Here is a 17687-nt window from a genome sequence, read left to right as displayed (position 1 = left end):
AGAGGGGCTTAGGTCCGAGCATGTTAAAGAAGACGCCGGAAAAGTATCCGACAACCGTAAACATGGCGTACAAAGTTGAGTTCATAATGGCGCCGACCTTGGGGTCGTCTGATCCAGCGCCTCCAAGCCCAGACAAAGCGTTAAACAGCCCCGGTCCACAGAAAGCCAGAAACCCCACCACGAAAACCTGCGTCGATGCCTTATGCATGACAGTATTGCAATTCATCACCTAGTGATTGAGCCAACTGCTGATTCAGGTAATATTCACCCAGTCACTCATGAGAGTGGGGCCCTAGGTGTCGTTGTTAGTGGTTTAGTGGTCAGGTGATCGTCATGGATACATGCATAGGTTGAAACATTCAGAGATCTTCACGGAGGGATGTCCGCGGGAAGCTCGAAGTTTGACCAGGGAAGGTCATGGCTGATAGCAGTTGTAACGAGGTGTGGCAGCAGAGGACTCAGGTCAATTCCTGTCATGAAGGCCCCAAATCCAAATAGCCAGTACTTACCTGTGGCCCTCAGATGCCGCGGCAGCAGAGGGCATGCCAAGCGCGGGTCAGTGCCTGTCTTTAGCGCTTTTTCGGCATCCCTCTGGAGCAAGCTCCATTGCTGGCTAATCTTGGTTCTGGCCGGCAACCGCACAGCTCCGGACTCCTCCACAAAAGCTCTGAGTGTCTTGCGCTTCCCCTTAGCTCTGTGCAGCGTCATGCCGGCCGGCCCACGCAAGAAGTCATCTTCCCACCTGCCTTCAATGCTCCACGAGGTGTGATGGCATCGACCCGTTATCTGTCCAAGACCGTGGCGTTTGCCTCTGCGGATCTCTCCTTCATAGACGCACTCCACTTGGTCGCCGGACCTCGATAGGTAGGTGCCGTAGATTACCCCTCGGACATCTGGTAAGTCGTCAACGAAAAGGCCTTCGAAGAGCACCTGATGAGTACGTCGAGGCAAATTGGCCGCCGTGTCCGGTCTACGAATGGTTTCCTCCTGTATGACGCCGTAGCCCTCACGCAACCCTCGGTTGAGAGAGCCGTGGAACGACAGCTGGCTGGTGCTGCCGACTGCCGCCTTCGACTGATGATCCACCAAGTCGAAGGTCAGCAAGTGACACGGCCCATGGGGGACTCCGTTCTCGAAAGTGCCTCGGAAGGCGACATGCTCGTCGCTGTCGCTGATGCCGCCCTCATGTATGCGAATGCTCCCGTGAGGCCTCGAGTTGAACCAGTCTCCGTCAAGCACAAACGACTTCCGGAGTTTTTGGTTGACCTTAGTAAGCAGGCGGACATTACACCGTCCTTGGATTTGACCCTCGCAGAACTCGCCTCGAAAAAACTCCAACTGACTCATCGGGAGCCACGTCAGGCCTCTAAACCGGTCTGGCAGGCCCTGTGGCTTTTCGGACTTCACCATGCACTTGGTGTGGTGTGCTCGGTCGCCATCAAACCACCCGTTGAATACGAACAGGACCCGTTTTTCCTTGCCGATGTCAGCTTCACACCTGACGACAGCACTCTTGCCATCTCGTTGACCCTTCACAAATGACCCCTCGTAGGTGTAGTTCACGACGGCCTGGATGTCAGGCAAGTTCTTCTCCAACCCGGTGTACTGGCGCATGGTACGCATGGTGCCTTTACCGTCTGGAACGCCCTTCCTCCAGTAGCAGCTAATTTCGCTGAGCTGGGTTTGAGAAAATGTCGCGTCTGGGAACTCCGAAGAGGCCGTGGAGTCCACGAAGTCGGTCACTGGCACGGTCCAGAGGCCCTCACCCTCAGGCAACCCCCACAGGAGGTACCCTGTGAAGGTGCTGCCGCTCCGGCAAGCGATGTAGGCGTGGTGGACCCTGCGGAAAACATCCTCAAATGAGTCGACGCTTCCCATGAAGGCGCTGAGGTCGTCGATGGGCAAGTACAGCTCCCAAGGCTTGTGGTCAGTTCCTGGGGGGGTGTACTCCGAATCGGGATGATCGGCGTAGGTCGCCTGAAGTTTCTGTGTGAATCTCGAGGGAGTTGATCGCGTAATCAGGGAAGCCTTGATGGAATAGATCGACTGATTCCATAGCTTTAGGTTTTCGCAGGACTCATGCTGCTCTATACCCACTTTACCGACGAGGTCGTCGTTGTGAAAGGAGCACGACACAGACCCTCTTCCAGGAAAGAGGAGGACCGCAGAACCCTCTCTCCCGTGAGCGCCGAAAAAGCCCTCGAATAGTCGGTCCCCGTCCCTGCTGAGGATGCAGCCCAATCCTGACACGGAGCCGTCCCACACTGTTCCACGCCGCGAAGAGAGCCTTGGAGATACGCATGCAGAGGTTGAGCTCAGCCCGATGCCCGAGTTCTCTGCCTGCGAGGTCATCACGTCGCTGAGGCGGTCGCTTTCGGCTTTGGAGGCGGCTACTCTGAAGGTGTTTCGAGCAGTTGAACGCACTGACGAGCGTGGCCCCGGGCTGACAGGGAGCTCCTCGTCCAGCAGCAAGGCCTGCCTCTTCTCCCAGAGCTCCTTTTCTCGTCGCTCCCGTCGAATGGCCATCGCACGTGCCTCGTCTTCTGTGGTCATCTCGAACAGCGCTAACTTCCTTGTTTCGATGTGGTCGTAGCGCTCCTTCCGCTCCGCGTTGGCAATGGCCTTCACATTCCCTTGGAAATGCTTCGCGAAAGTTGCTGGAGGTCTCTGAAACAAGTTCTGCAATATATGAGGATGTTTGATTAGTTTTGCTTACTGCCGAAGCAATAGCTGCCCTCCACAACTCTGCCGCAGACTCCGCCAGGCGGAACTCCAGTGGGAAACCATTGACTGTCTCTGGCTCTTTCAAGTATTTGAGCTGCTCCGCGAGGTCTGATTGGGCGAGCGCCAGCTCTTCCGGGTCCACGTCGACCCTTGGGTCGTTCACCAACGGGTCACTCACGTGAAGTTTTCGGCCGTGGATTAGGTGAAAGGTGGCTGGCGACTCCGTTCGCTGGTCGATAAGCATTACTCGTGAGTCCAGATGGTAGTCGTCTAGGCGGCGAAAATAACCGTCGCCTACCATTGTCATCAATGATCTCTGAAAGCGCAGCCTGTAGGGCATATGGATGTCGACAGGGTCCTCCGAGACGGACACAGAATCTTTATCCAACCGCACCCGTTGGAACGCTTGTAGTGGAACTTCCCATCCAACCACCCGTCGCCTACTGCACACCAGAGGGTTCAGCAACAGTAGGCTCTCTCTCTCGCCAGCATCGAGCACCTGCCACTCTCGAGGTAACGGAGTTCTTCGTCGAGGGTCAGATGGGATACGAATTTCAATTCTGTCCGGCAGCAGGCGAAGGAAGCAAGGAGCCAACTCGGACGTGGCCGCGCCGGAGAGCAAACTTGGCAGTCTACCCGCGTCGGAAGGGTGGGCCGTCCAGACCCGTACATAGGCGAACACCAGAGGTAGTGGGACAGGCTGCCACACGGGGCAGCACAGTGGACACGCCCCGGTCGTCTCCCGGGGTGCCGGCTGACAAATGCGCTTCAAGTCCGCTGCCGTGGTGACGAGGTGGGTGTGGTCGGCATACATCCTCACGAAGTCGCCGCCACCAGTCCACATGCTGCGAAGGGTGTCGGAGACCAGCTTCACTGCCGGGTTCAGTTGGGAGCACCGAACGTCGGCCTGTCTGGAAGGCACTCGGGGTAAGGACTCCGGCAACGCCAACTCATCTCGGAACCAGTAGTCGAGCTGGTCTTCCCACAGAAGCAGTTGCTCGCTCAGGGATGGTGTTCGAACAAGTTTACATCCGGGTAGTACCATGGGGTAGGAGAAGTCCCCATTCCAGCCCACGTTCCGAAGTCTCTCGGTGACCTTGGATCGCGCGTCCTGCAGTCTATGGATACTTGCTCTCAACGTTTCGTGAGCTTCACATCTGTGTGTGTGACGACATTGTCTCACCGTAGGACGTCACCGACGGGGGTGTTCACTGAAACGAAAGCGAAGTGATGCTCGGCTATCTCTCGCTCGCGCTGAGCTTCTGCTAGATCACCTTGGGCGACATAAGCTTCATACCACACAACCACTTGGTCAAATTCCTGTCTTAAGGATCGCAGACACTTTAACAATAGTCGAGTGGCCCTGCGACAAAGAGGTACCGTGTCCTGAGCAGTCGTTGAACCGAGGCAACCCTTGGAACCGAGCAACGAGGCCTCTTCCGAGTCGTCCGCTGCTGCGGACACACCTGGCAGACCTGTCTCCAGAGGTCGGCGCCCTCGTTTGCCCCAGTAGCGCTGGCAGTCCGCCACTCCAAGTACCGCTACAGCCGCTTGCCATACGGCCTCCAGGTCCGGATCCGGGCGACTGTCGGCGGTACCCTCGCATCTCACCTGAACACACTTGTCAGCAGCAGCAGATGCGCAAGCAGGAGCTCTGCTCGGCCCTGAAGGAAGCCCAAACAGGACGTGAAACTGCATGAGACGCGCGTCTGGTTGTTCACTTTGGTTCCACTCGAATAAGGGGCTCCTGCTTTACTCCTCCTTCTATGTACGCCCCGGGCGGTCTAACCATATGAATCAGCGTGACAGGTACTCCCAGCTTGAAAGAATCCAACGGCTGGGGCACGAGAAGGTCACCCACGACCTGCGAAGGGGACGAGCCGGTACTCCTGTCTCGCAGTCTCGTCTGCAACGACGAGCGATCCGGTGGAGTAGGCAGCAATATGTGCGTGTCGCAGTCGTCTGGCCTAACGACACTGCATCCTCTGGAGGAAACTTCCTGGATAGTCACAGCGTCGATTTGGGACAGCGGAAGAGGCGGTGGGAAGTCCATGGACGTGAGTGGCTCGGGCCACAGAGATGCCGCGTGGGTGTAGGCATCGTCGAGGCTGGTCGAAAATCCAGCCCATCGCAGCTTCGTTTGGGCCTCTTCACGTTTACGAATTGTGTTGTCACCCATTACGTAGCTGAGAAATGTTTTGGGACGAGCCAGCCTTAGTTGAATGGTGACGAAACCGTCAGAAATCGCCTGGCCCTGTGACAGGAGGAAAAGCTCTGCATACTCCTCCATAGACGTCGGCATGTTCTCCCCAACAACCATTCCATACGGGTACCACTCTAAGTGGTAAAGTTGTCCTTGGACGAACCATCGATGGTGCAAAAGCAGTTCGTTCTTGTTGAACCCTAGACGACTGCAATAGTTAAACTGTTCCGGAGACACCCAACTCTCCTTCCCTTCCACGTCCAAAACCCGAATTGGACGGTAGTCGTCAGGGGCAGCGGTGTTGCTGATGTCCAGTCTGACAGTGCCAGTGACTTGACAATGTGCGGAGAATTTCACCAACTCTGTCCCAAAACGGGTGTGGGCGTCGGGTTTCAGGGTGATGGCAGCAAGTCTGTAGACCTGACCCCTCTTGATTGAAGGGTTGGCCACACATAGGCTATGGCTGGCAGGGTGGTACTGCAAAGAGAAGCGCGAGCTGCCGATTCGAGGGCAGTCCTGCATAACAAAGGCGCCCGGGGCTGGCACCAAGGCATCCAGCGGGGCCAAAGAGAGCCGAGACTCGGCAGCACCATGCAGCAATCTGTCCGGGAGGCATGACTGGAGATGCAGCAGCTGGCCATGTACAACTTCGAGAGTCACGCACACCCGAGTGGAGCGTCCTGTGAAATATGAAGATGAGGGCAGCTGCACTGACACGTGAGAGGACAGTCGCCGACGGAGACTGGCACCGCGTAAGATGTGTCGAATCCGGAGCTGGACAGAAGACCAGATGTGATCTGTGTGACGAATTTCAGCACCCCACCCCGAGGGAGCCTGCAGGACCGTGAGCAGCTGAATCGCAGGGCGTCCGATAGGCCCGTCCCCAGGACAAGGAGCCTCTTTCTGGCGACGTTGTCGGCTTCCTGAAACGTGGAATCGCGCGAGGCCAGAAAGAGAAACTCGTCGTCTTCGGCTTCATTGGCCAACTTCAACGCCCCGGAAGCGGTGTCAAGGACAATTCCTCGGTCAGGTGGCGCTACGCAATCTCCAGTCATTTCGAGACCAAGCCCTTCAAATCCAACGACGACCTTTCGAGGTCGCGTCACGTGGCCGCTAGTAGTAGCAGCAGTGTCTCCAGATGGGTGATCCCCGAGCCACGTCACGCCCGTTCGCAATGGAACCAGGATCTCAATGAGTCGATCATAGAGCCGAGTCCACGGGACGGGAGTCGTCAGCAGCATGACCCCCACAGGCACAAGAAGGCTGGTGAAGGGAACCAGGGCCAGCAGTTCGCTGGCGACGGGGTAGTAAGTTCCCACAGTGACCGGCAATAGCTCCACAGTCATCATCAGCAGGAACAGGCTGAGGAACACTGCATGTCGGGCATCCGAGTGGACAAGCACGTCGCACAGAAGCGTCCACTGCGGGCTGCCGAGAGAGCGCCCAAACTTCCGGCCGCCAGCTGCCAGCTTGGCCTCGTGGATGGCCGTCAGCGTGTTTACCTTGCCCGTGGACGGTCTGCGAAGGCGATCCGAAATCCAGCCGCGAGGGGTCTTTCCGTAGAGGTGCGGGTAGATTTGCCGGGCCGACTCAGGCGGAGCGTAGGCCAAGGCACGCCCCATGTCCATGTCGGACTTGCCGCCTTCCAGTACTGTGCAGCCTCGAGTCCGAACATCGCTGTGCAGGCGGCGGGCTCTGCGGGCACCGGTTGCCAACGCTTGGCGGGTGGTGACGACCGCCGTCGCAACGAATGCGGTCGTCAACAGCACCCACAGGACTATGAGGACATGCCATGTGAACCTAGGGCATGCAGCCATCATGTCTTGACGGAAGTGAGCAGTGAATAACTGCTGCCTAGTCGCACGCAGAGTCGATTGCTGCTGCGATACCAGCCCATGTACACAAGCCAACAGCAGCGCCGCCAGACCCAGCGACACTCGGTGGATATCACTGACGAAGCTGCCAAAGGTTCGTGACCGAGGGAGTGGGGACTCCATGGGAGGCGGAAGGAGGGCGCCGAAAATGACGTGCTTGGGGGAGTACAGCAAGTCCTCAGGAACCCATATCTTAGGGCCTTCACTGCCGATCTGCATCAGATGAACCACGTGGTTAAGCGTCACATCCAGGTCGAGGACAGAGACTCCGCCCATCGGGCCTCGTAGCGGCATTCGGTGACTTCCACAGACTGCTTGGGGCCACAGCAGACACTGGTAGTCGAGTTCCCGCATCGAGAATTCCTCAAAGTCCAGCTGCAATTGCAGTGATGAGGTAAACCTCCAACGTTGAATGGGTGCTCGACCCGTGGCCAGTCTTATAAGCGTTGGACGCTTGGTTGTGCGGTCGTCGTCGAGGCCGGCAATGATCCGCAGAGTGCGGTCGTTGAACGGTGCGTCTCCCAGCAAAGGCTGGCAGACAGTAAGGGGCGGTGTGGCTCCTGGTGCGAAGAATCGAGTCAGGAAGGGTAGTGTGGCCGGGAAAACGCTGTGTTACCTGCGTCCAGTGGCTCACTGACGGTAAATGCTACCGCAAAAACGCTGAACGGGCGTAATGCCATCAATCTTCAGGTCGTTCCACCTGTTAAGGATTATACTGAACCCGACGGCGTCTCCATTGTCGACGAGAAGAATCATTTTTAGCAGCATGACCAGAATGGAGGGCCACAGCATGCAGACTCCGACCGCACGCACCACGCCTGGCGCCCCTATGCTTGGAGGGGCGAACCACATGGCCGATACACCAGCGAAAAGACTTGGCAAGTGCAGTAGGTCCAACATAAAGAGTGCTGAGGTGAGACTGGGCAACCAAACGGGCAGCACGCGTCCCTTTCGAAAGAAGAACGCGGTCGAGAGCAGTCCCGTACCGAGTAGCACCAGAGGAAGAACTAGCGGCAGGTAGAATTCCGAGTGCGGGAACGGACAAGGTATCGATCTCAACGCCAGAAAGTGGAACACCAAGGTAGATCGTCGAAGGCTATCGGATACGAATGGCAGTGACGTCAACAACCCTGCATCCAGACTGGAACCCGAGCTCACCGACGAGTTGCAGGGTCTGGATTGAAGAGGCCACGAGCGGGAGGGGCAAGCGGCAGACGGACAGCAGCGAGGCCCCCACGGCCAGCCATGCAAGTGGGGTGGGCCAGCCCATAGGCGTGGATAGGAGTGTGGTAGACGCGAAGAGCGTGGAATCGCCGAAGCGGATCAACCGAAGCTCGTAGGCAGCCTCCGCGTCCTCGCTGGTAACACGGACAACTACTGGGTCCCCTTCGGAGGCGGCGTAGTTGGTCGTCGGCTCAAGAACGACTGTGGTTTCAAGGCGTTGCAGGGCGCTAGCTGTTTCTATGGTTACAAAGGCCGAAGGGGACTCCACAGATATCTCCCATGCTTTTGCCGCTTCCGCGAGAAGTGAGATCCCCAGGTCGAACGAGGCGAGAGGCAGCACAACTCTGTAAGGGCCGAAGCTGCATGCAGGTTCCCGTTGGTACTCACTCGTAGGGATGGAAAGGCCGTTCAAGGTTGAGGACGGTCAGGCGTGACAGAACAGGGGCAGGTCGTGACAGTGACATCGTGTATGTCGAGTCTGGGCAAGCCACATTAATGGTGGTGGTATCTCGAGTTTGGTCGCAAAAGGAAGGAGCCATCAGCGTGACGTCGGTGGTGGGCGCTACCAAGCCATACGAGAAACGACTGGAATCGAACCTCGGCAGCAGCTGAGCGTCCGTATGAAGCTCTATTGGCGGGAGTACTCGCGGTAGACGAAGGTCAACTTCAAAGTGATGGTGGAGCGTTTCCAGAGACTGGTCTCGGGGGCAGAAAATTGCAAGGGTCCGGTCGGAGCTGGCCTCCAGAGCAAAGGCGTGGGTCGCTGTGCGGGCGACGAAGTGTCCTCTCTGGTTGGCTGCTAGGCATGTCGGAGGCGCGATTATGCGCAAGAAATGCGATCCTGGCCCGACAGTTGTAGAGTTTGTCAGCAGAGCGCGCTGACCTAGAAAGAGACGGACAGCTCCCAGCAGAATCGGCTGCATCTGTGGGGTGACTGGAAATCAACAAAATCGGTTGAGAATGAGCGTTCACTTTGAGTTTTTGATTGGAAGCTGGTGCAGCTACAGTAGTTGCAGTACAAAGTGAACGTTGTCATTCCATTGGAGTGAATTCAGGAGTATGTGAAGTAATGTGCACTACCGCCCCCTTGTCCCCCCATTCAAAGGCTGAACCCCACAGTTATGTGACGTTTAATCACACTGCATCAATGGTGAAAACGTCTCCGATATTTGACCAATCACACATGATGACCCCTCAGGTTTTTCCGTTGGAGCCTGTTGGACAATGGCTAAAACCAGACACGCCGCGACCGCAGAACGTACCGCTGTCGGGCTTCACCGGCCTTCCAGGGCGTATGGCCGTACTTCGCGAAGCAGAGCGAGTCGTGGTGTCGGCGATCGTCGAGCTGCGGAGCTGGGCGATAGGTGTCACGGAAGCCATGACGCACAGAGACGTTGAGGAGGTCGCTGAGAAGGTACTACAGCTGCACAAGAACCTACAGCAGGTGATAAAGCAGGCAACCGCCAGTCAAAGGCAGCGCCCTGTCGACCACTGCCTTTTCAGCGAAGGGTCCATGAGTGCTGGAGACCAGGGTTCCGTCGCAAGCGCAACTGAGATGAACGCCTGGCTGTCCGACGACGCTACGCAGGCGCCTCTCTTCTGTGATGAGGAAGTGACCGAGGACACGGAGGAAGGCGGCCAGAGCAGGTGGCTGGATGACGAAGCTGTCGAGTCCGTCTACAATGATGACTCGGATGGTGACGAAGAGCTCCACAAACGGCTGGGATTCGAGCTGCCCCTGGATGCAGCGGAAGCCCGCTTTGTTAGAAACGAGTGGGAAGAGGCTGCGGAGATGGAACGGGCCCTGTGGGCAAATTACCCAAGAAGAAAACGTCAACTCGAGGACGAGGAGGTGCATCCTGCCAAGCGGCAGCGTTTATTTGTGAGTCGCGGTACCGAACATCATACAGGTTTCTCGGTCCCTCAAGAACATGAGCGTGCTGCTTCGCCGCCGCAGCTCATTTGCGGCAGCGATCGACTCCTCGTCGTCGACAGGGTCCTCCGACGACCAGTGTCACATGCAAGCCTGTGTTGGCCGCGCTTAAGGTGGTAAATCGTTGTGTGTGGTCAAAAGAAATATCGGTCGCCGATTCATTCCCTTTTAGTGTCGCCGCTTCTTGTGTAAAATGACCTAATCGCAGATGCACGTCTCCCCTTTCCGTCTGTCCGACAAAAGCGAAGACGACATCGCCCAGCAGTTCGTAGGACGCACGGGGATTCCCTCAGAGACCGTCGACATTCAGGAGCGCGCTCGCCTCTCCCCAGCGAGCCTCAATATCGAGGGACCGCCCGACGTGGAGTTTGACGACGTGCAGTCGCTGCAGAAGTTCTGGCCCCGGTTAGGGTGGCTCGTAGGCCTCCTGCTGTTCCAGTCGGTGTCGTCCTTCATACTTCGACGTTTCGAGGGAATGATCCAACATCACACAGCAGTAGTGCTTTTTCTCACGATGCTGGTCGGTGCGGGAGGCAACGCAGGTGGCCAGAGTGTTGTGCTAGGCGTGCGAGGGCTGGCTCTTGGGAACATCGTGATCGGCCAGAACGCCTGTGCGTGCCCTCGGCTGTTGACATGCAGCGTTGTTTGTGGCGGAGCAAATAAGCACCGCGATATTCATGGGCGTCGCGCTCTTCATCGTGGCTCTCATCCGCGTAATGCTGTTCGACCATGACCTCTTTGAGGTTCTAGGTGTGTGAAGGACGGTTATAGGACGCAGCTATTGGAGTCTCCATGTTCCTCATCGTCGTCATCGGCGTTGCGATAGGATCAATAATGCCGATTGCGTTTAAAGTGAGTTGCTCAAGGCTAACCGATCAGCGATTCGGCCTGGACCCCGCTCATGCAAGCGCTGCGATTCAGGTGATCATGGACATTCTGGGAGTCACTGTTGTTATGCTAGTGTGCCAGGTAAGATCATCTGTAGGGGACACACGCAGTTTGTGTTGGCATTCGACAAGAGCAAGTAATCACTTCCGAGGTTTTCTCAAACCCACGTCGATTTCTCGACCTTGACGAATGGCGCGGGCTATATTGTGGGAAGCTGGAAACCTTACCGTCATCAGCCAGTTCTTGCTTTTCTCTCTCGTCTCTCTGACGTTTGATACGTTTTCTCTGCGTTGAGGTCGGGCGCAAAGCCAGCTCCGCCGGTCGCTTGTTCTTTAGACGATCCTTCTGAACTTCTCTCTCTGCACGAATCTTGTTTATCAATTCCATTTGCCCCTCCAGCTTCTCTTGTCGGTCTGCCTCCGTCTTGGCGTCCGGGAACGGGATGGTAAAGTAGTCCATCTTGTGCGTCTGGAAGTCCGCGATCATCTTTCCACGAATCTCCTTGACACGAGGAAGTTTCAGAAGGCCAAAGCTGTTGGCCAAAAGGCCAATGTTTACCTTGGAAATGGCGAAGACAAACTGCAGATTGCGTTCCTTCAGAGCTCCCATAAAAGCAATGAACGCCCATTCAGAACGGTTGAAGAACGCTCGGTCAGTGCTCGCGTAGAAGCGCTGGCAAGCGCTGACGATTCTGCATTCGGCCGCGGTAACGGCACACTCGGACATGGCTTGATCGTCCTGCGACTCTTCGATGGACTCAAGCTTTTGTTGATTGGGACGAACAAACACAGTTGGCTCCAGTTCACTGATAACGGAGGCATGGTCTGCCAGCATCTTCGGTAGGCCGATCGACATGGACCTTGTTAGCAGCGCGTGGTACGGGTGGTCCGTGAAGGGGTTTAGGGTGAGGCCGCGGTTCTTTAGGAAATCTACGAAGGCCAAGTCGGTGTCCGGGTCAACCATCAGCAGCGATGACCCCGTTTTTCCCGCTCGCGCCGTGCGACCGACGCGATGAACGAACTGCAGAGCGTCTCCAGGTGGAGATGTCATTACTATCCAGTCGACATCTGGGATGTCGATGCCTCTGGCAGCGATGTCGGTGGCCAGCATCACACCACAGCGGGCCTTCTTAAACCGGGACAGAGCCTGCATTCTCTGCCCAGGAGTGCGCCCGCGGAAGATCTGAAAAAACTTCAGCTTGTCGGGGGCGGTGGACGAGACGTAGCCACCTTGACGACAAAATGTATCTCTGCGTTTCTTTGACATGGTCGCCAGGTTGTTGATCCATTGCTCATCAACTACCATTCGTTGAAAGAGAGCGTGGTAGTAGCGCACCTCCCGAGCCGTACTGCAGAAGACGAGCACCTTCAACTGCTTAAGTTCTCCCATTAGGACTCGGAATAGTTTCAACATGAAAGGGACCTTCTCAGTGGAGCGGATCTCAACCAAGCGGGAGTCAAGCCCTATCGGAACATTGTGAACTACGTCCTTCTTGGACTTCACAGACACAAACTCGTCGAACGTTGAGGCGCCCGTTTTGTCGAGAGAGGAGTCATCATCCTCCTCATCGGAGTCCGTAGCAACTTTTGGGCCCTCCTCATCAGAGTCTGCAGCGAGTCCTGGGTCCTCATCAGAGTCTGCAGCGAGTCCTGGGTCCTCATCAGAGTCTGCGGCAACTACTGGGTCCTCATCGGAGGCTGGACGGACGTCTGGGCCCTCGGGGCTACCCTCCTTGTCGGATTCACATTCGGTGCCTGCCCGCTCGGTGGTCGCGGTTACGGAGACTTCAACGTCGGAGCTAAGTTCTTGTACAGCCTCTGTGTTGATTCCTACATTCACTCGGACGAAGCAGGGGTTTCTGGTGCCGGCACGTACCACGCCTGCGAGCTGCTTGGACATAGTCGCACTGAACAAGCCGGTTCGTCTCATCTTGGGCACCCGCTTCAGTAGCCAGTCCAGGTGAAGCTTGAAGTTGGGGTACTGCAGCAGCTGATCAGCCTCGTCCATAATCAACACCTCCATGCGTTGGAAGGAGTAGTCGTAGCTCATGCGCACGTCTTCCCGATTGAACAGCTGATAAATTCGGCCTGGCGTGCCGACCACCACGCACAGACCGTGGCTGGACCGTACACGAAGCAAGGCCTTCAAATCCTGCTCTAGGGAGCGCCCTCCGCAGAGTAAGAGATGCCTTAGGAGCTTGCCCCATGGCTCAGCTTGCACGAAAGGCAAGTATTCCGCGAGAACTTCCGAAATCTGCGCCGTAAGCTCTCTAGTGGGGGCCAGAATGACTGATCCTACGAAACATACTGCCCCGCTGCCTTCTGTCCTCTCAGGTACGTTGAACGGATCCATGATGGGAGCGTCGTCCTCAGACGACGACGAGTAGCCGAATGCCCCCCCAATGGCCTCCCGAGGTCCCCACCGAACTTTCAGCGCCTTAAGAAGCATTTCGATGCACGGTATGAGGAACGCCAGCGTCTTGCCACTGCCTGTGCATGCCTCTACCACTACGTCCTTGCACCTTAGGAATTCTGGGATGACAGCACGCTGCACAGGGGACAGGTTTTGGAATCCCTTGCTGTCCGCATACTTGCTTACACAGTCCGATGCGTGCAAGTCGTGGAACTGAGTGGCAGGCTCCATAATGCCCATTTTCGCTGATGCGCGTATCAGTTGAACGTTCGAAACCGTTCGTTGCCCCGTTGCTGGTCATGAGTCAGACGGGGGTCACTCGCCTGCACCGCTTGCCTTCCGACAATTCAGATGAATATCTGCCAGCGCCTGTGAATGAGCCTCACGATGCACTTGAGGCGGCCTCGATAAGCTTCCAGTCCTACTGCGAGCAGAGGGGAGCGCAGAATGTGAGAGGCCTCCGAATGAAGACAATCAGAAGCACGATGCCCAAGATTCGTTGTGCCGTAGAACCTCCAAATTGGGCACCCGACGGAAATAACACTGCAGCACAGAGACGACTGATCCATTTTAAAGGGTTTGTGAAGCTGAAGCATTACCGAATGCCGCGATTGATGATGCAGCTTGGGCTGGATGACGTGCCATTGCTCCATCCGGCAGGCGACCTGCCGTCCTTTCCTTGCCAGGACTACTTATTGCAGCTGCGCCAGCCTCAGGAGCAGCCCAGAATCATAGGCACTCTCTCACTCGAAATCCCGTTGTCGGATAAAAACTACGTCACAGCTGAACAAGCAGAACCCTCTACATCACGGTGTGGGAGGAAGTCATAACGAGTCATGACACAATTACAACTATTTTATTCATCTATTCAAATGCGAGACACTCGAGTGGAACAGGAGCTCACTGAGGAGCAGATTGCAGAGTTCAAAGAGGCCTTCGCTCTCTTCGATACTGATGGTGATGGCACCATTACCACTCGAGAGATTGGAACTGTAATGCGGTCGTTGGGACAGAACCCCACCGAGGCGGAGCTCGCCGATATGGTTCATGAGATCGATCAGGACGGCAACGGAACCATCGATTTCACTGAGTTTCTCGCACTCATGGCCAGAAAACTGCGTGATACGGACTCAGAGGAAGAATTGATTGAGGCTTTTAAGGTGTTCGACAGGGACGGCAACGGATTTATTTCGGCGGCTGAATTGAGACATGTCATGACGCATTTGGGGGAGAAGCTCACTGACGATGAGGTCGACGAGATGATCAGAGAGGCTGACGTGGATGGTGACGGGCAAATTAACTACGAGGAGTTTGTCAAGATGATGATGGCCAAGTAGATGTTGCTTCTTAAATACGGATCTATGTGCAAGGGACTATTGTAGCAACTAATGTCTCCTAGTAGAGTGGCTTCTCGGAAGACCTGTCTCTACGTTATGTGCTAGGTTCACGCTTATTCTATATTAGCGGGCGATATATGGACCTAAAGACGTCAACCGTGCTGCTGCTGCGACTTCTGACAGCCAGCTCACTGCTCGTAGGATTTGCGGCAGCGTGCGTAGTTGGCGCTAGCGGCCTCATCTCTGGCGGCTTCACCACAGTAAGTCGATCGTTCTCTGTTTCACAGGCCCTACTGGCGGGATATGCTCTTGGAATGTCTGCCGTTGGCGTCACCTGCGAGGTGTCGCCCTTGGGGTTCGAGTTCGTTTTGCGGCGACTCTGCCCGCTATTGGGTGAGATCCCTACGTCGGTGGAACGCAGCCGAGTATTCCTACAGAGGTCTGCTCCATGCGTTCGTCGGCCTTTCTCTGCTGGGCGCGTCATTCAACCCAATCATCGTGTTCATCAGTTGCAGCCTCGTAGGCATTGGATGTTTGAATATTGGAGTATTGAAGGCAGGCCTCGTCAAGTCGTATCCGATAATCGTATCGGATCGTCCGAATTTCTAAATCAAGAGGTGCAGCTCATGATCGCAGCCACCACTTGAGACTTCACTCGACGTACAAGAAAGAGCTTCATGGAATAAACCAGACTGCATCTGGGGGAACTTCTGCTTGAGAAGCCCGACCTTTTCAGGGGGGTTGACAGACCAGGGGTTGACAGACGACTCTGCTTCCACAACCTTCACGTCTTCTTCATCGTATTGTACGTGTTCAAGTGCAAACCATACAGGTATTGCCGAAAACAGGGCGAGGAAGGCGCCTAGACCAACTTGATAGCGATACTTGAACCCGGAAGACAAGTCTGTGGCCCAGACAACACAGGAACCCAGAGATTGCACACCTTTATAGCAGGCGGCATACTTGACGTTACGGGAAATGCTGTTGCCAGCAGCAGCGGACATCAGCCAGTAGCAGAAGGACTGGAACACGGCATCCTGGAACCCCATGAGCATGAAACTCAACAGCAAGCCAACATAGCCTGAATTCGAACCCATGTCGATGTCGCAACCCTCGTGGAACACGAAGTTATCCGCGCACCAAGGGTCCCCAGTGTTGCCCTCCTTGGGGAGGCAGACGCCCTCACCTTTATCCCAACCAGAGCCGTTGGCCCCTGGCAGCAAACCTGAACCGCACTTAAAAGCCACTTCTAGGATTATCGCGATTCCGAACGATACGATTATCAAAACGACGTTGAATGCCCAAGCCACGCGACCCCTTTTTTGCATAGGCCAGTGAGGGTAGTCAATAAACTTGCCGAGCATTGACGCGCCAAGCATCTGCGAGGCCCAGAACAAGCCGGAGTTGAGCCCGCGGGTTCTAACGTTGAACAGCATGTTATTAAATCCGTTGAACTCGAAGGTGTAGAACCAGTTGGAAACAAAAAAGTATGGAAGCATCTTTAAAACAAAGGGGTCCATGATGGCCATCCCAGCAGCGATGATCTCTTGTTTGGCATTTTGTGCCTTCTCAAACTCGACAGAGGACCCGTCAGATTTCACAACGGTTCCAGGATTTGCCAATACGAATATGGAGGCGATAGCACCCAGTACCATGAAGCCGATGAAGACGAAGAATGAAGTGGGACTTGCAGCCCCTGTACCTTCATGCGCGTCCCAATTCAAGGCCATGGTCAATAGGCCTCCAAAGACGCCTCCAAAATTGAAGACCACCCAAAAAACGCTTATGAATCTGCCAATCTCGTTCGGAGTAGAGTAGGCCATCATGATCGCACTTTGAGCAGTCCAGAAGAGACCGGCTCCAATACCAAGAACGATTCCCCCTAAGACGCCCACCCAATATCCGTGGTCGCTGTAAAACGCAGCCAGCGCGTAAACCGCATAGCTCAGCCCTCCAACCAGAAACAATACTCGAGGTCCGAACACGTTAAAAAAAGCCCCAGAAAAGTAGCCAATGACGGTAAAGAAACCGTATAGAAGGGAGTTCATGATGGCGGCCACGGCCGGGTCATTGGAGCCGGCGGCGCCCAGCCCCGATAAGGCGTTGAACATTCCCGGGCCGCAGAACGCCAGCAACGCCACCACGGTAACCTGGTTTTTCGCATGTCGGAACCAGTCACGGCGCGCCAACATAACTGGAAAAAAAATTCTTCATCGTTTGTAAGGGATCCGTTCAGAAGGTACCCAGCGTCCCTGGGGCCATAGGAGAAGGCTTCATGCCTTTTGCATAAGGGGCCCAATTTGCCCCACAATCATGCGGTGTAGTCAAAATACCCGGATATTACTCATTCTCGCCAAACGGTAACATGGGTCTTAAGGATAACTTGTACAAAGCCTCGACCCAAGTCATCATAGTTGGGTTTCTTGCTTTCTGTGGCCCTGGGTTGTTCAACGCCTTGTCCGGCCTTGGAGGTGCTGGATCCGCTGATACGAAGGTGGCCGCCATCATGAATTCTACGCTTTACGCGTTTTTTACTGTCGTAGGGTACTTTTCCGGAGTCTTCTTTAACATGTTGGGACCTAAGCCTCTGTTCCTCTTCGGTGGGCTTACCTACGCCATCTACGCCATCTGTGCCTACTTCAGCGACAAGGGTGACTGGGTAGGCGCCGTCGGAGGGTCCGTCTTGGGTATCGGTGCAGGCCTGTTCTGGACCGCTCAGGGTGCTATCATGATGGCCTACTCCAATCCTAACGAGAAGGGCGCCTTCATCAGAAATTTTTGGATCATCTTCAACCTGGGAGGCGTCTTCGGTGGTGTTCTGTCGATGGCTCTCAACTGGAGCAATGATGGTGGCGCTGCGAACCCGGCTTCCTACTTCACCTTCATCGCTCTCATGATCTTGGGCTCCGTCTCCTCCGTCTTCGTTCTCGTGGACCCCAACAAGGTTACCAAAAATGACGGTGCCCCTGTTGTGTTTGAGAAGGCTACCAGCGCCAAGGAGGAAATAATTGCTGCTGCAAAAGCCATCACTGACCCTTTTGTCGTCAAGATGATTCTCTTCTTCTTCGCTTCGAACTGGTTCTACACCTACG

General features: G+C 55.6%; 8 protein-coding genes across 17 annotated transcripts; 5 read left to right on the top strand and 3 right to left on the bottom strand.

Moving 5' to 3' along the window:
* Positions 1-369: 369 nt before the first annotated feature.
* KVP17_003065 (uncharacterized protein) lies at positions 370-8948 on the bottom strand (the record flags this gene model as incomplete). 6 transcript variants are annotated; one of them, XM_068519933.1, is made up of 9 exons in its annotated part: positions 370-2679; positions 2717-3881; positions 3908-4309; positions 4336-4416; positions 4446-5724; positions 5751-7408; positions 7436-7931; positions 7960-8384; positions 8413-8948. In XM_068519933.1, 9 exons carry the CDS (start codon positions 8946-8948, stop codon positions 370-372), a joined length of 8352 nt encoding a protein of 2783 aa, XP_068373990.1. The 6 variants fall into 6 exon arrangements, with proteins under 6 accessions (XP_068373990.1, XP_068373994.1, XP_068373992.1 ...); XM_068519937.1 differs by lacking the exons at positions 3908-4309; positions 4336-4416; positions 4446-5724; ... (2 more) ...; positions 7960-8384; positions 8413-8948 and having other exon boundaries at positions 370-2667; positions 2717-3769; XM_068519936.1 differs by lacking the exons at positions 370-2679; positions 2717-3881; positions 3908-4309; ... (1 more) ...; positions 4446-5724; positions 5751-7408 and having other exon boundaries at positions 7898-8411; positions 8488-8948.
* Positions 8949-9172: 224 nt separating this feature from the next.
* KVP17_003068 (uncharacterized protein) lies at positions 9173-10078 on the top strand (the record flags this gene model as incomplete). Of its 2 annotated transcripts, XM_068519946.1 has the most annotated exons (2): positions 9173-9907; positions 9936-10070. In XM_068519946.1, 2 exons carry the CDS (start codon positions 9173-9175, stop codon positions 10068-10070), a joined length of 870 nt encoding a protein of 289 aa, XP_068374001.1. The 2 variants fall into 2 exon arrangements, with proteins under 2 accessions (XP_068374001.1, XP_068374000.1); XM_068519945.1 differs by having other exon boundaries at positions 9209-10078.
* Positions 10079-10166: 88 nt separating this feature from the next.
* KVP17_003071 (uncharacterized protein) lies at positions 10167-10986 on the top strand (the record flags this gene model as incomplete). 2 transcript variants are annotated; one of them, XM_068519949.1, is made up of 5 exons in its annotated part: positions 10167-10569; positions 10598-10708; positions 10737-10810; positions 10838-10927; positions 10957-10986. In XM_068519949.1, 5 exons carry the CDS (start codon positions 10167-10169, stop codon positions 10984-10986), a joined length of 708 nt encoding a protein of 235 aa, XP_068374004.1. The 2 variants fall into 2 exon arrangements, with proteins under 2 accessions (XP_068374004.1, XP_068374005.1); XM_068519950.1 differs by lacking the exons at positions 10737-10810; positions 10838-10927; positions 10957-10986 and having other exon boundaries at positions 10167-10691.
* KVP17_003066 (uncharacterized protein) lies at positions 10987-13498 on the bottom strand (the record flags this gene model as incomplete). Of its 2 annotated transcripts, none has more annotated exon segments than XM_068519942.1 (2): positions 10987-11060; positions 11074-13498. In XM_068519942.1, 2 exon segments carry the CDS (start codon positions 13496-13498, stop codon positions 10987-10989), a joined length of 2499 nt encoding a protein of 832 aa, XP_068373997.1.
* An 8-nt stretch (positions 13499-13506) lies between these two features.
* On the top strand, positions 13507-14088 carry KVP17_003064 (uncharacterized protein; the record flags this gene model as incomplete). Its single annotated transcript, XM_068519932.1, has 1 exon — positions 13507-14088. One exon carries the CDS (start codon positions 13507-13509, stop codon positions 14086-14088), a length of 582 nt encoding a protein of 193 aa, XP_068373989.1.
* A 42-nt stretch (positions 14089-14130) lies between these two features.
* KVP17_003070 (uncharacterized protein) lies at positions 14131-14595 on the top strand (the record flags this gene model as incomplete). The annotated part of the gene is made up of 1 exon (XM_068519948.1): positions 14131-14595. The coding sequence occupies one exon, from the start codon at positions 14131-14133 to the stop codon at positions 14593-14595; it is 465 nt and encodes a 154-aa protein (XP_068374003.1).
* A 605-nt stretch (positions 14596-15200) lies between these two features.
* On the bottom strand, positions 15201-16787 carry KVP17_003069 (uncharacterized protein; the record flags this gene model as incomplete). The annotated part of the gene is made up of 1 exon (XM_068519947.1): positions 15201-16787. The coding sequence occupies one exon, from the start codon at positions 16785-16787 to the stop codon at positions 15201-15203; it is 1587 nt and encodes a 528-aa protein (XP_068374002.1).
* Positions 16788-16960: 173 nt separating this feature from the next.
* On the top strand, positions 16961-17687 carry KVP17_003067 (uncharacterized protein; the record flags this gene model as incomplete). Of its 2 annotated transcripts, none has more annotated exons than XM_068519944.1 (1): positions 16961-17687. In XM_068519944.1, a coding segment is annotated over one exon (727 nt), but the record flags the coding sequence as incomplete, so codon positions are not given. The 2 variants fall into 2 exon arrangements, with proteins under 2 accessions (XP_068373999.1, XP_068373998.1); XM_068519943.1 differs by having other exon boundaries at positions 16961-17673.

The sequence above is a fragment of a genome, assembly GCF_019968985.1.
Source record: "MAG: Porospora cf. gigantea B chromosome Unknown PgB_NODE_456_length_17687_cov_113.622, whole genome shotgun sequence".
Lineage (NCBI taxonomy): Eukaryota > Apicomplexa > Conoidasida > Eugregarinorida > Porosporidae > Porospora > Porospora cf. gigantea B.
The sequence above is the reverse complement of the archived record's forward strand: the minus strand, read 5'-3'. Positions and strand labels throughout refer to the sequence as shown.